This window comes from Serinus canaria, chromosome 1A (genome assembly GCF_022539315.1).
Source record: "Serinus canaria isolate serCan28SL12 chromosome 1A, serCan2020, whole genome shotgun sequence".
NCBI classification, from domain to species: domain Eukaryota; kingdom Metazoa; phylum Chordata; class Aves; order Passeriformes; family Fringillidae; genus Serinus; species Serinus canaria.
In genome coordinates this window covers 68,467,856-68,481,618 of record NC_066314.1, presented here as the reverse complement: position 1 = coordinate 68,481,618, position 13,763 = coordinate 68,467,856, and the positions used below count along the sequence as shown (strand labels likewise).

The window sequence follows — 13,763 nt, the reverse complement described above, 5'->3', positions numbered from 1 at the left end:
GCAAGTTGTTTTGATGAGGATGATGATTGCAGCACAACATGGTTTTGCAGCTCCTCCAGTAGCATCCATGGAAAGTTACATGGAGTTTTGAGCTCTCTTATTTTCTGGATTATGATGGTGGCAGTGTGCAGTGGATGTCTTGGCTTGTAACCAATCCTCTCTATCATGAAAGTTTTATTTTTTCTTTGTGTTTTTTTCCAAGAAGATCAAAACACACATGAAGAAGGTGCATTTTGGATATAACAGACCAGTAATTGGAATCTGTGAACAAGATAAAAGGATATGAATGTCATTAGGACCTTTTAGTAGCTGAGGAATTTTAAAATTATTTGACAAGATTTTGAGTGTATTACAGTACATCTATATATAATAATTTGCTATACACCTGGTGGGGGATTTTCTTCCCACCAATAGGGCAAGTTTTATAAATATATTTATTCTGCTTGCTCACTTTTATATTATACATTTCACTTTCCTTGTCATTCAACAATTAAAGAAGCATTCATTTTCTTAACATTGTAGCATTAAAATACAGAAAAGTTAATTATGATTTTTTTCAATCTCCCCACATTGCACAAAGCAGTTAAGGTGGAGGCCTTTGAACAATTAAATGCTGAGAGAGAAGCAAATGAACAAATGAAAAACTTTATTGGGAGATGTTTTGCAGGGATGTATGTTTGATTTATTAGCTGACTGCCACGGTTTAAGTGAAAAATATCCAGGGGAAGTAAGGCTTCTTTCTCAGGCTGAATTGATTGGCTGGAGAAGCCAATGGGATAAATTTTCTGCTGGTGTAAATCAGTCTTGCTGAGATGTTTTACAGTCACTAATAAATCCTTGTCCATCAGCTGCACTTCTCTGAGCTGGGGATTGCTGTACCAGGGCAGTTGCTGACATTTAGGGAAGTTTGGTTGTTAGGGCAGTGATCTGCTGCTCAAATTCTAACATATGGCTCCTACAAATATTTCCCTGCTTGATCTGCTGTAAAACCCTCTGCCTCCAAGGGAATAGGGAAAGGCATTTCAGGAAGGAGCAATGAATCTGGAGAATGCATTCATCTCTCTTCATACCAAAGTAAGCAGATTCTCATGACTACGAGATGAGGCGTCCCTACTGAGCAAACAAACTTTAATATTGAACCTTCAAGCCAAAATTGTGGAGAGGGAACACTGTTAAACAGTGATATATGGAGTTTGAACTGCCTGAGGGAAAGGGGCAGCATAGGTGGCTTATGGATTTGTCTGTCTTTATGATTGCTCTGGGAAAATACAGGTGTTCTTATGTAACTGGTCCCCTTCTAAAAGCAAAGAAGAAATAACTTCCCAAAGTTATTCCTGAGACACCTGCTAGTTAGTTATTAGCAGTATGATAGCTTGCATGTTGTTAGAATGTTGTATAAACTGGGGGAGAAAGAAATAACAGCCCTGTTTCAAGAATTGTGCAGGCTGGGGCTTGTTTTAAAATCAGATTATTGCCTTGAGATGGCTTGTAGTGATCATGTCAATAGCTGAAAAGGCAAAGGAGGAGCAGGAAGCTCTTAAGTGCTGTCTGCAGTTCAAGTAACAATGCATTGTGCTACCTCAGTGACATTCATAAGTTAAAACACTATTTGAGTTTAGGTGTGGCTGAATGTGTTCATTTTTCAGGGTTTTTTTTTAATAACATCTCTATAAAACATTACATTTTTACACTGATAAAGTTCAGTAAGTCAAAAGTTTTGAAAGCTGTTAAAAAGTGCCAGTTAGTAGGAATTTGAGATTTAAAAAGAATCTCATTTATAGAATTATTCTGCTTGAAAGAAAGAAATGTGTTTCAGAGGATTTCCTTGCTGTGAGTCTTGTGTCCAGCAGAGAAACTTGTCACTGTGATATTTTCTGAAAAATCCCTTTCCCAGGATTTCTTCTCCTGGAAGGATGAGAAGCCCCAGCTTCTCCATGTTTTGCTGCTTGGAATGTGGTCTGGAGATTGTTTATCCAAACATGTGAATTGTTTTTAATTAATAGCCAAGCACAGCCAATGGGATAAATTTGAGTCAGTCACAGGTTTTCATCATTATTCTTTTCCAGTCTTCTGATGTATCCTTTCTCTATTCTTTTTAGTATAGTTTTAGTATATAATGTTCTTTTACTTTATCATGATATAATAAATCAGCTTTCTGAGAACAGAGTCAAATTCTCATCTTCCACCTTGTCCTGGGGACCTCACAACACAAAAGAAACTGATGCCAAACTTTGATGCCAGATCAACTTTTGGCAAATTTTGGAATGCTAGGTGGCAAGTGAGATGCCTTAGTGGAATAAAAGGTGCAAAATTTGGAGCAAAGCCTGGATTTGTCTGACACGTTGCCCAGATGCTGTCTCCTGACTGAGCCCCTCTGCCTCCTGCAGAAGCAAAGGACCGACTATGTCGCGAAGCAGCCCGAGCCGGCTCCCGCCACGCCCTCGCCGCCCCCCACGCCCGCTCCTGTCCCCGTACCTGTCCCCGTGCCTGTCCCCCTGCCCCCCAGTGCCCCAGCTCCCATCCCAGTGCCCGTGCCCAAGGCGCCGGCCGCCGTCAGCCGCCAGAGCAGCACCTCCAGCGACAGCGGCGGCAGCGTGGCCCGCGACACGCAGCGGCAGAAGCAAATCCCCGTGGATCGTAAGTTTGCCCTAAGATGCACGATAAAAGGCTTTCATCCCGTTCCTGTGTGCTTGGCTTAATTCTAAAATCCCTTAAAGTTGTGTTTCAGATGAATCTTGGTGGAAAAATTTGGTTTTAAGGTTATGTTTAAAATACAGGTTGGCTACGGATGTGTGTTCTGACCCTCGTTATAATTTCCGTAATGGTAGTTTGGGAAAAACACTTTACACTTGTCCCATCCCAAATCACAGAATTCACAGAATGACCAGGATGGAAGAGACCTTTAGGATTGAGTCCAACCCATGCCCTAACACCACCTCAACTAAACCATGGCACTGAGTGCCACATCCAGTCTTTTTTTAAGCAAATCCAGGGATGGTGACTTCACCACCTCCCTGGGCAGGCCATTCTAGAACTTTATGACTCTTTCCATGAAAACCTTGTTTCTAACATCTAACCCAAAATTCCCATGTCTGGGATCTCTAGTCAGTGGTTTTTAGCACTGGAAATGCCCCTGCTGATATGCTGGCTAATGCAGCATATGTAATGACTTGAACTCACTGCCACATTACAACCTAAATTGCTTGTAAAATCAGTTATGTTGTTTTCACACTTCAATTCATGATCATCCACATTTCTAGATTATTTGCACCATTCTGAAACATGTATTCAGAGCTTCAAGAACACTTGCAGGTCTGGGTGATGCACAAGAACCGTGTTGTGTAATAGTTTTGTAGAGTTACTTTACAGTTGGCTTGGTCAAAGCAGCAGCAGCTGGCACGGAGCAGACTTTGGTGTCCTTGTCCCAGGAGGACACAGGACATATTCCATACCTCCATAGCTGGAAAAGCTTGGGAATGTGCATCCAACAGTGTGTGGCTGTCTTGAGAAGTTCTGATTAAGGCCACCTTGCAAATATGCCAATTGAGGCATGCTGAGGCTGCTACTCGGTATTGACTGAAAAGCAGGTAGGGTTAGAAAAGCTTGTTTAGTCAGTAATTTCTGTCCTAAATGCACTTTAGGCAGTGTGATTGCTTGGCTTAGAAATAATTGAAACATGTAGGCAAGCATTTGCTGCAGCTTTTAAAGTAATAGCTGTAAAAATAATGAGCTTTTTGTAGTTCAGGAGTTGACAGCTTTTCGTACTCACTGCCTTACCAGCAAATCCTGCTTCTAAGGTCAGAAACTGGTACTGAGCAGAATATTTCTGGGGAAGGGCTTCTTTGCCCCCTGTCCCCAGTGGATGGGAAGTGTCCCTGTGTGGATAATCCTGTAGGTGGGGGTCTGTGGTGACATTGCCTGGTGGAGGACAGGCTCCTGCCTAAGCTCTGAGCTCAGGAAGGCTCTGGGAACTTTTCCTTATGTTCACCTAAGGGATTGTCTAGCTGGAAATCATAACTGGAGAGCAGCCTGGCTGGAGGAGCAGGCTTCACTGCTGCTTCCCAAAGAAAGAGTTAGTTACTTAAATAAAAGCAGACAAATAAACACTTACAAAAGATGTGAGAAGTCAGGGTGATTTCCACACACACACATGCACAAAAATGAAAATTTTATGTCTGTGGAAGGACTTTGTCATAGCACGGCTGTGTCCTTGAATCCATGATCACAGAATCACAGAATCACAAAATTTCTAGGTTGGAAGGGACCTTTAAGATCATCGAGTCCAACCCATGTTCTAACAGTTCAACTAGGTCATGGCACTAAGTGCCACATCCAGTCTTTTTTTGAACACATCCAGGGATGGTGACTCCATGATGGCCTTCTCTATCCATTCCAGATGGAAAATGAGAAGACCATGACCCTGCCTTCAGGTACAGGGTGTGTGTGAGGTCTGAAGAGTTACTGTAGAGGCTGTGGGTCACACACAGGAGATCCCGCCCAGTTAATGAGCTTCAGGCACCTCAAAACCCTCACAGAAAAGGTTCCTTTGCAAAGGCCAAGTACCCACCTGAACCCTGCAGAGAACGCAGCAGAGCCTGCCCCACACCCTGCTTATTTCTCATAACCCATCTAACAATGGGAAGGATCCCTTACCTAACAGCTAAATATTTGTCTCTTGATAGAGTCTTGGTCTAGATTAAGCAGAAGTCTTTCAAAATCTGTGTAAACAGAAGGGAGATAGCAATGTTCTGTGTCCCTTCCTGCTTGGGAAAGCAGTGGGTGCAAGATTTGATAGCACTGCCTGAAGGCTTTCCTCATATAACCCCTGTCAGGTTTGCAGGAATCACTGAGCTCCTGTCACTGGGCTTCTGACTCACACTCAGCCTGGGGGAGATGAGGAAACCCTACACAACAGGGCCTGAATGCCTCCAATATTACAGCAGAGATACTTCTTCCACTTTCAACCTGAGGCTGTTTTGCAAAAGAAAAAAGGAAATGGTTAACCCAACATTTTTTCTTCTTTCTGCTGTGGTGATTAAAGAAATAATCCTGGAGGCCTATGTAAAGCTTGTTTTTATTTGTTTAACTGGCTAGAGATATTGATCCCTGGAGAGGTTTTGAGAGAACCCCTGGAGAGGTTTTAAGAGAATTTAAAAGGAAAGTAAAGAAGGCAAAAATTCTATCTTACAGGGTTTTTTTTATATTGAAGTTGAGTTGTTTTTATCTGTTCCTATCAGTGCAATGGGAGAAAAGGAATAGGTTTTGCCATCTGAGCGCTTTGAGAGGGTGGTGTAGTTACTGTTTGTGTATCAAAGTGAGAAGGTTGAATAAAAATCCCTAAAAATATCTTGGCAAGGAAATCCTGAGAATTTTTGAGATAATTGGAGTTGTTTGTCAGAGGATTTTTATAGTTGTTCTAATGTTATGGGACAGAGAATTTAACTGTGTGAAATCAGCACCTTCTCTGAGCCCAAAAGGTTATTTATACATCATTGAATTCTACCTGGTTTTGTGAAGTCATCCACAGAAATTTTTATAGTAATTTTAAACAATTTTCACTGTCATTATAATTGATCTTGTTGAAATGACTGAAAAGCATTTCAGTTTGTTGCCTGCTAATGAACAGCAAATGTGTTTTGGGGGATAATGGATTCTTACAGTTTTGTTTAAAATGAGAAAATAAATAAACAAATCTTGCCCAGTTCTTGAGTCTCTGGTGAGAGCAGTTATCCCCTTTTTTTTTATTATTACTTTTTTAATGCAAAGTGTGACAATGCTTCAGCTCAGCAGCCACTCAAGGCTTGGAGTGAATTCAAATTTCTCAAAACCTTATCAAAAATGCAATTGCTACAAAAGCTCATTAGATATAAGTTGATATATGTCAGCAGCTGTGAATTTTTTTTTTTTAATGTTGATTTGCACTAAAAAGTTGAACTTTCAACTGAAGAACTGATGGAAAGTACTGCCTTACCACAGTGTGAGCAGTCTTATAACCTTCCTCATCATTTTCTTGTTTTCATTTTTAAACCCTCAATTCTGTTTGGAAACAAGCCAGACTATGACAATTGAGTAACCTCCATTCCCATTTTATTCTGCAGCTGGGGTGCTGTCACACTGCTCTGCACCTCTCTGTGACATCCAGTCATCTCTCCTCTCTGGGGGCTTAGCTGAATTCTGTCTGGGGTTTTGTGTTTGTTTATTTTTGCTTTGTTTTACAAAGGGAGGATTGGGAATATTGAAATATTCCATGGGGGTAAAAGAGAGTAATTGAATTCAATCAGATCTAATGAATGAATTAAAAAAAAAAAAAAGCCAACAAGGTTATGATTTGAAGTGACATAGAAGAAATGACTTGGCTTTGATGAAGAGAATCGTTTCTGTGAGATGTCTCTCTCTCTCTAGGCAGGAAATCCCAGATGGAGGAAGTGCAGGATGAGCTTGTGCACAGGCTCACCATCGGCCGCAGCGCTGCCCAGAGGAAATTCCACGTGCCACGGCCAAACATCCCCGTGGTGAACATCACCTACGACTCCTCCCCTGAGGATGTCAAAGCCTGGCTGCAGTCCAAAGGATTCAACCCTGTGTAAGTCCCAGGGAAAATGCAGCCAAACTCCTTTGAACAGAAAAGGAATTGTTTTCCTGCCAGGATGTGGTCTGAGCACTTTTGAAAGTCAGGCAGTCTCCTGAAAATCCAGATGATTTCTTGATCAAGAGATGTCAGCTGCACTCTTAGAAAAATTAGTTTGTTTTTACATATATATACATATATACACATATATACATATATATAGAAATATACACATACATACATGCATATATATACATATATATGTATATACATATATATATGTACACATATATACATATAAACACACACATATATAATCTATTTTACACATATATATGCATCTATATATACAGACATATTTATCTATATATACATATACAAACATATATATTCATCTATAAACACATATATTTTACATGCATCTACATATACATATGCTCATACATATATGTATATATATGTATATATACATATATATGTACACATATATACTTATATATACACATGTATTTATATACATATGTATACACATATATACATCTACATATACATTTATAAACATATGTATTCATCTATAAACACATATTTTACATGCATATATATACATATGCACATACATATATGTATAGAGAGATATATGTGTGTATATATATGTATATATGTACACATGTATAGATGTATATACAAGTAAATATACACACATATTTATACACATATATATGCATCTATATATACACATATAGATACATTTATATATTCATATATAAACATATATATTCATCTAAAATATATATATTTTACATGCATTTACATATACTCATAAATATATATATGTATATATATATACATACACATGTATACACACATATATACATCTATATATACATATATAAACATATATATTCATCTATAAACACATATATTTTACATGCAAATATATATACACATATGGATACATATATGTATATATAGACATATATGTGTATATATACATATATCTGTACAAATAGATACATATATATATACAAGTATATATGCACATATATATTTATATCTATTTATACATACATATACATGTATATACACATATAGAGGTGTACATCTATATATGTACACATCTATATATGTACATCTATATACACATATAGATGTATACATCTATATATGAATATATAAAGATATATATTAATCTATAAACACATGTATATTCATATATAGATCTATATATATACATGTGTACATAAGTGCACCTAATGCATACATAAAAATATATGTCAGTGTGGTTATAGAGCTACAGAACCTCTATATATTTTATATCTATAGACTCTGTATATAGTATATAAATATAGTTTTATATATTTTATCCTCCACCAAGAAGTGTACTTATGCACCCCATTGACTTCAGTAGTCCTGCTGCAGCAGATTTGCTCTGAGTTCAGCAGCCCTAGCCAGGCAGTGTGGGATGAAGCCAGCCTTGGCCAGTGGGGTGTTGCTGATCTCCTGTTTGCCCCCTCGCTGTGTCCCAGGACTGTGAACAGCCTCGGTGTGCTGACAGGAGCTCAGCTCTTCTCCCTCAACAAAGAGGAACTGAGGACTGTTTGCCCAGAAGGGTCAAGAGTCTACAACCAAATCACGGTACAGAAATCTGCCTTGGAGGTAAGGACAGCTCTTCTCTCTCACCTGATTTGGGTCACCAATTTTGAGCCTGTGGGATTAGATAACTCCTTCTGTGAGGCAGGTGGTTTTCCCTCAGCTCCCATCACATTGATAAACTTTATTTTCACCTAAGTTATTTGGTATTAACTCATTGGGACAGCATTCATCAAAACACCCGGTGAGATCTTCCCCACTTCTAAAGGGGTCCAGAAACATCAGAAGTAGCACTCAAGTTTAAGAAGTTTTGTGGTTTAACCAGACTGCAGTAAGACAAAATCAGCCAAAAAGAGCTTTGGGGGAAACAGCAGGGGAGTAAAATGCCCCTTTTTCTGCTTCTTGCTTTGCCTGGTGCTTGGACAAACACATACTCCTGACAATTTTGGTGGTGATAAGTTTTGCTTTATCTTTGTAGAGGAGATTTGATTTGTAGGGTTGAGAAATTGGTAGGGTGAGCCCACTGCTGTTGGCCTTTCAGGTCAAACACTGGGGCACCTGCACTGAAGGGAAAACACACTGGACACTGTGCTAGCAGAGTTTCTGAACTAAAGATCAAGTATTTATTGCTCTGCAGCACTTTGCTTTAATTAAAGAAGTTTTATCTCTTAAAATCCTTAAGCTTGTATCCAGAGCTGTGCTAAGGACAATTCTTGACAATTTTAAACCAGTAAAATGGCAGATTCTAGTTTCTTTTTTTAAACTTGCTGTGGCAAGTGGAGAAAAGATCTAGATGTGAGATTAACCCAGATGAGAAATTATATTCTCCACATCCTATTTAGAAGAAGATCTTGAAGAGGTTTAAAATATTTTCCTCTTCTTAAGCTGAGACTGTCTCACTTAAATGATTTTAAACATTAACTACCAGGCCTATTTTTTAAAGACAGGCTTATGATGATGCATATTTTGCACTTTACATAATCAGTGTGGATCAGAGAGCATCATTTTCTAACACTGTCAAAATTGCTTTATTCTCTTCTTCAAACCCTATTTTCCAGTTAAAGGAAAGGAGAAATATTTCACCTTTACTCTTAGGAATAGAAGTCCAGTCCAGGGCAATCCATCATTTCCTAGTGAAGATATATTTGTATTTTTCAACTTTTTTTGCATGTCAGCTGTCTTATTTCAGTGTACTGAGATGGAAGCACATTTACAGTGGAATTTGGTCTGAAAAGCAGAGATGCCCTGGATTAGAGGGGTCTTTTCCCCTCCATTTTGTTACTCTGCTTGCCCCAGTCAGGCCTCACTCTGCAGGAAACTCAAAAGTCCAAAACTTGTCTAATAAATTCCCTTCAAGAGGTAATTAGCAAGCACTTAGAGTCTAACAAGTTAATTGTTTTTTTGTTGGGGAAAAGGTAATGGAAATGTTCATTTCTGCCTTGGTTTTTTGAGGTTGAATTTCAGAATTTATGCAATTCCTTAAGGCTTTAGCCTGTTGTTTGCTGAATTATGTCATCAAAGGAAGTTTCACCATCCTTTCTCTCCCTATAACAATATTATAATATAATGCATTTCAGGCTCATCAGTCCTGTTGTCACTGATGCTATCAGGAAGGCAAATTGTTTCAGCTTGGGCTGCTCACTTATTCTCAGAAAAATATTTGTACATGACCTCTGGTGAAGTGCATTGCTGGGTATCTGCTGATGGTTTTTTATGTATGACCTCAGTAATGGGTGCTGCACTTGTGTATCTGAAACCAAGAGGGCAGGGCAAGATGAATTAAGAGAAATAAAGCTGCTCCCTCAATTTCAGAGTCACTTCCAGGCTCCCTGCCTTGCCCTTCCTCCCTGGGAGAGGAGATCAATGGTGTTTTAAGGAGGAGGAGCACTGTAGTTCATTTAGAAATTGTCTCACTCTTTGTGGCACCAGCTGCTGCATTTTAATGGATATAATGGAATAAATCTATACGAAATTTTACAAAATTAATAGGATGCATTTTAAGAGTTCAGAATCAGCTGCAGGGTTTTCCCCTTAACAGTCCTGGAATTTGTTCTATAAATTTCAAAACCAGGTTCTGCTTCCTTACTGAGAGGGTATTTTGGAAGCTGATTTTGAAGTTTTGGAGGTCCTGTCTTGGCCAGATAGTACAGTAGCAGATGTGCTCTTGCTTTAGAATCCCCCAGTTTTATTCATGCACACTTTGGGAAGTTCTGCTCTAGTGAATAGATGTCCTGGCCTTGCTAATAATTTCATTGATGTTGAAAAAGCAATGTTGGCAGCTGGTTCAGCAGACCTGGTTCTCACTCTTAAAAGGTGAAATAAAGCCTTGCCCTCACAATACTTCACTGTTGCTAATATTGTAATATGGTCCAATTTCTATGAGTGTGCTCTAAATTTGAAACCTGTGTTTCTGTGCTGCAAGTGCAATTCACTCATGGTGAATTGTGTGAGAGCCTGAGACTGAATCCTTACTTAGGTCTTGCCTGTGCAATCCCATGTGCATGTGTGAGCTTCTAAACTCCTCAAGGATTTATTTTCACATGTTTAATTTCTAAATATGATTGCCCAGATTTTTAAGTGTGGAATCCTAACAAACTCATTGAGCTTTAACTCTGCTTTTACTGAAGCCATATTTTATGAACCCCCTAAATATCCAACACTTCCAGGGCCTCATGTGGGAATTAAAGATGCTCAGCAATGATGAAATATGCTTTTAATAGTTTGCAGACTTTTTTCTGGTCTATATTTAAGGACTTATATTTAAGTGTAAATACTTGTCTATTGGAGCTGCAAGGTGAGTTTGTTCAAACAACTGTCTCAACAAAATGCTGACAGAGGAATTTCAGCCCCTCTCAAGCCACAAGTAAACTCTTCTCTTTTGTTTATAGGCTAGCAGTGGTAGTTCAGAGCTGCAAGAAATTATGAGAAGACGGCAAGAAAAAATCAGTGCAGCTGCCACAGATTCAGGTGTGGAGTCCTTTGATGAAGGAAGCAGCCACTAAATGTGTTTCCTCTTTTCTTTAATTCCATTGTCCATAGCATTAAACCATCCAGCTTTGCTTTAGGAAGCAGTGAAGGGGAATGTCTTATTGTATTGTAAACATAACTAGCCAACATAAAGAAAATTTACAGTAGTCTCCACAGAAGTACCTGCTGCTGGCTCCTCATCATGAGAAATGAACAGGTGAGAAATGCAGTGGAGATTCCTGACAGGTGAAAATATTGGTACACGATTCATTTACACCCAGAGATGAGTCTTGGCTTTATGGAATTAACATGACAGATAAATTGGAGCACGTCTTTGTTGGTGATTCATCTGAGGGAAGCTGAGCCAGCAATAAAAAGCACTTGAACCCTTCAGTAATAATAAGATTTTGAATCCCATCTCTTGCTGTAGTGTGCAATTATGTCTCTTTTGGCTCAGTCTTTCTTGTCAGACATTTGGCTGCAGGATGTTTACTTAAATGTGGAGGAAATGTTTAGGGAATGAACAGCAGCCCAATACAGACTGAATCTTTCCTGCATCACTCCCAAGATGTTTTATTACTAATGATGCTGTTTATAGCAAAATAATATTCTGTACATTGATTTTACCCGTATTTCACCTGTGATGAACTATAATATTGCACAAGAAAGAGTAACTAGAAAATAGTAACACAACCCAGCTCAAAGAGGTGATGAGATCTGCTGTAGCCATGCAACAACTCACAGTATACTTTTCTTTAAAATATAATTGCATTTTTTTTGTCTGTAACTTAACCCTTCCAAAAGAACAGTGTATAATCTAGACTTCTCTGTGTGTTGATCCCAGATATCAGTTTTTCCTCATGCAAAAAGCCTTTGTAATTGCCTTTATAAATGTAATCTTTTGGAAAAGTGGATTCTTGAAGGTAAAACAGGGGAAAAAAGAAAAGAGAAACATCCCTTACAGAAAATGTTATTTTTGGAGATGCAATGATTTTTGTCACAAAATGTTCTGTTTCACATGGTCATGTGATTTTATATATAATATATGTATTATATATAATATATAATATCACTTAATTTAGACAAATTTAATCATCTAGTTTGATTAAGTTTCATAGTGCCTTTTTCACATGAATCAGCTTAAAGTCTGCAATAAACAGTATTTCTTGTCTGTTAAATTATTGTATCTTTGTGGCTACAAAGACAGTATTGAAATAAGAAAGTAATCTCGATTTTTGCCATTAGTTTGCTTTTCCTCTGTCTACAAGGGAAAAAAAAAATCTATTCATTTTTCACAAATGAAAAATTAAAATCTTAATAAAGGTGGTAGTGCCATTTATTGTAAATGTCCTCTCAAATACTACTTCTGTGTGGTTGGTTGTGTCCATGTATGCTTTTACATTTGATATATATTCTTTATGCCTGTCTGCATAAACATGGCCTTATTCAGAAATGGGTTAACAAGTGATAAATCCCATTACTTGAAGTGCAGGAAGAGGAAACTTTTTAAAAGATCTTTGTAACTCTTATTTAAAGCTTAGAGTCCCGCTTTTTCTCATGGAAGGATGTCTGATTCTAAAAAAAGCACTCTGGTGGTAACCTGCACCTCTACTCCCCTGATAATTACCAAAATAAGAAGCCAGTATTGATGCTCTCTGCTGGCTTTTATTTCAGCATTTAGAACATGGTTTGCTTCTGCCCAGAAAAGGCACTGGCTTTGGTTTATTGTAAATTTATTGTAAATGTCCTCTCAAATACTGCTTCTGTGTGGTTGGTTGTGTCCATGTATGCTTTTACATTTGATATATATTCTTTTTACCTGTCTGCATAAACATGGCCTTATTCAGAAATGGGTTAACAAGTGATAAATCCCATTACTTGAAGTGCAGGAGAAGGAACCTTTTTAAAAGGTCTTTGAAACTAAAGCTTAGAGTCCCTGCCTTTTCTCATGGAAGGATGTCTGATTCTAAAAAAAGCACTCTGGTGGTAACCTGCACCTCTACTCCCCTGATAATTACCAAAATAAGAAGCCAGTATTGATGCTCTCTGCTGGCTTTTATTTCAGCATTTAGAACATGGTTTGCTTCTGCCCAGAAAGAGGCACCAGCCCTGGGACATCCCAGACTCTGTAAAGTTTGGCACTCTGAAGTGTCAGAGGGGAGAACTCACGTTCCACCTCTGAGAGAGAAGAGGTCTCTTCACAAGAGTTTGGGGTTTTTTTGGAGCTGGGTTTCTGTGGAGCTGGTGTTTAAGAAGTGCCAGACGAGTCTGGATGTGGTCAGTGTGCTCAGAGGCACCTTGGGAGGTACCTGGGGGGAAAGAGGAAACCCCTTCACACACTGAATAAGCAGAACCATCTTGGGCTTGGTGGGTTTGTGTCTTTTTTTCACAGTTTCTAAACTGCTAATGAATTAACAACCAGGTGCTCCCTGAGTTGTGTTTACCCTTTAAACTTTGCTGAACCAGCCATTATGATTTCTGTGCTACAGTCTGGGAAATCTGAATGGTGTTGAGGGAAATATTTCCCTGTTTGCTGGAATTTCTTGGGTGCTTTAAAGCACTGCAGGGAGCTTCACCCTCCTGCTGCTGTGCAGTTTTTGAATTTTCATTTTGTTGGCAGTCAGAAGAAATCACAAGG

At 38.6% G+C, this 13,763-nt stretch overlaps 1 protein-coding gene across 4 annotated transcripts in view; it reads left to right on the top strand.

Annotated features, from left to right (window-relative positions):
* EPS8 (epidermal growth factor receptor pathway substrate 8) overlaps positions 1-12,515 on the top strand; it is a 130,121-nt gene extending 117,606 nt beyond the window's left edge. For 3 of the 4 annotated variants that reach the window (XM_009095155.4, XM_018919827.3, XM_018919826.3), the window contains exons 19-22: positions 2,388-2,637; positions 6,403-6,583; positions 8,095-8,224; positions 11,047-12,512. In XM_009095155.4, the coding sequence (XP_009093403.1) occupies positions 2,388-2,637; positions 6,403-6,583; positions 8,095-8,224; positions 11,047-11,160 (675 nt within the window). In that variant the 3' untranslated portion in view covers positions 11,161-12,512. Of the gene's footprint in view, positions 1-2,387; positions 2,638-6,402; positions 6,584-8,094; positions 8,225-11,046 lie in introns of all 4 variants that reach the window. The other variant, XM_018919828.3, reaches the window with a different exon arrangement.
* Positions 12,516-13,763: the final 1,248 nt, after the last annotated feature.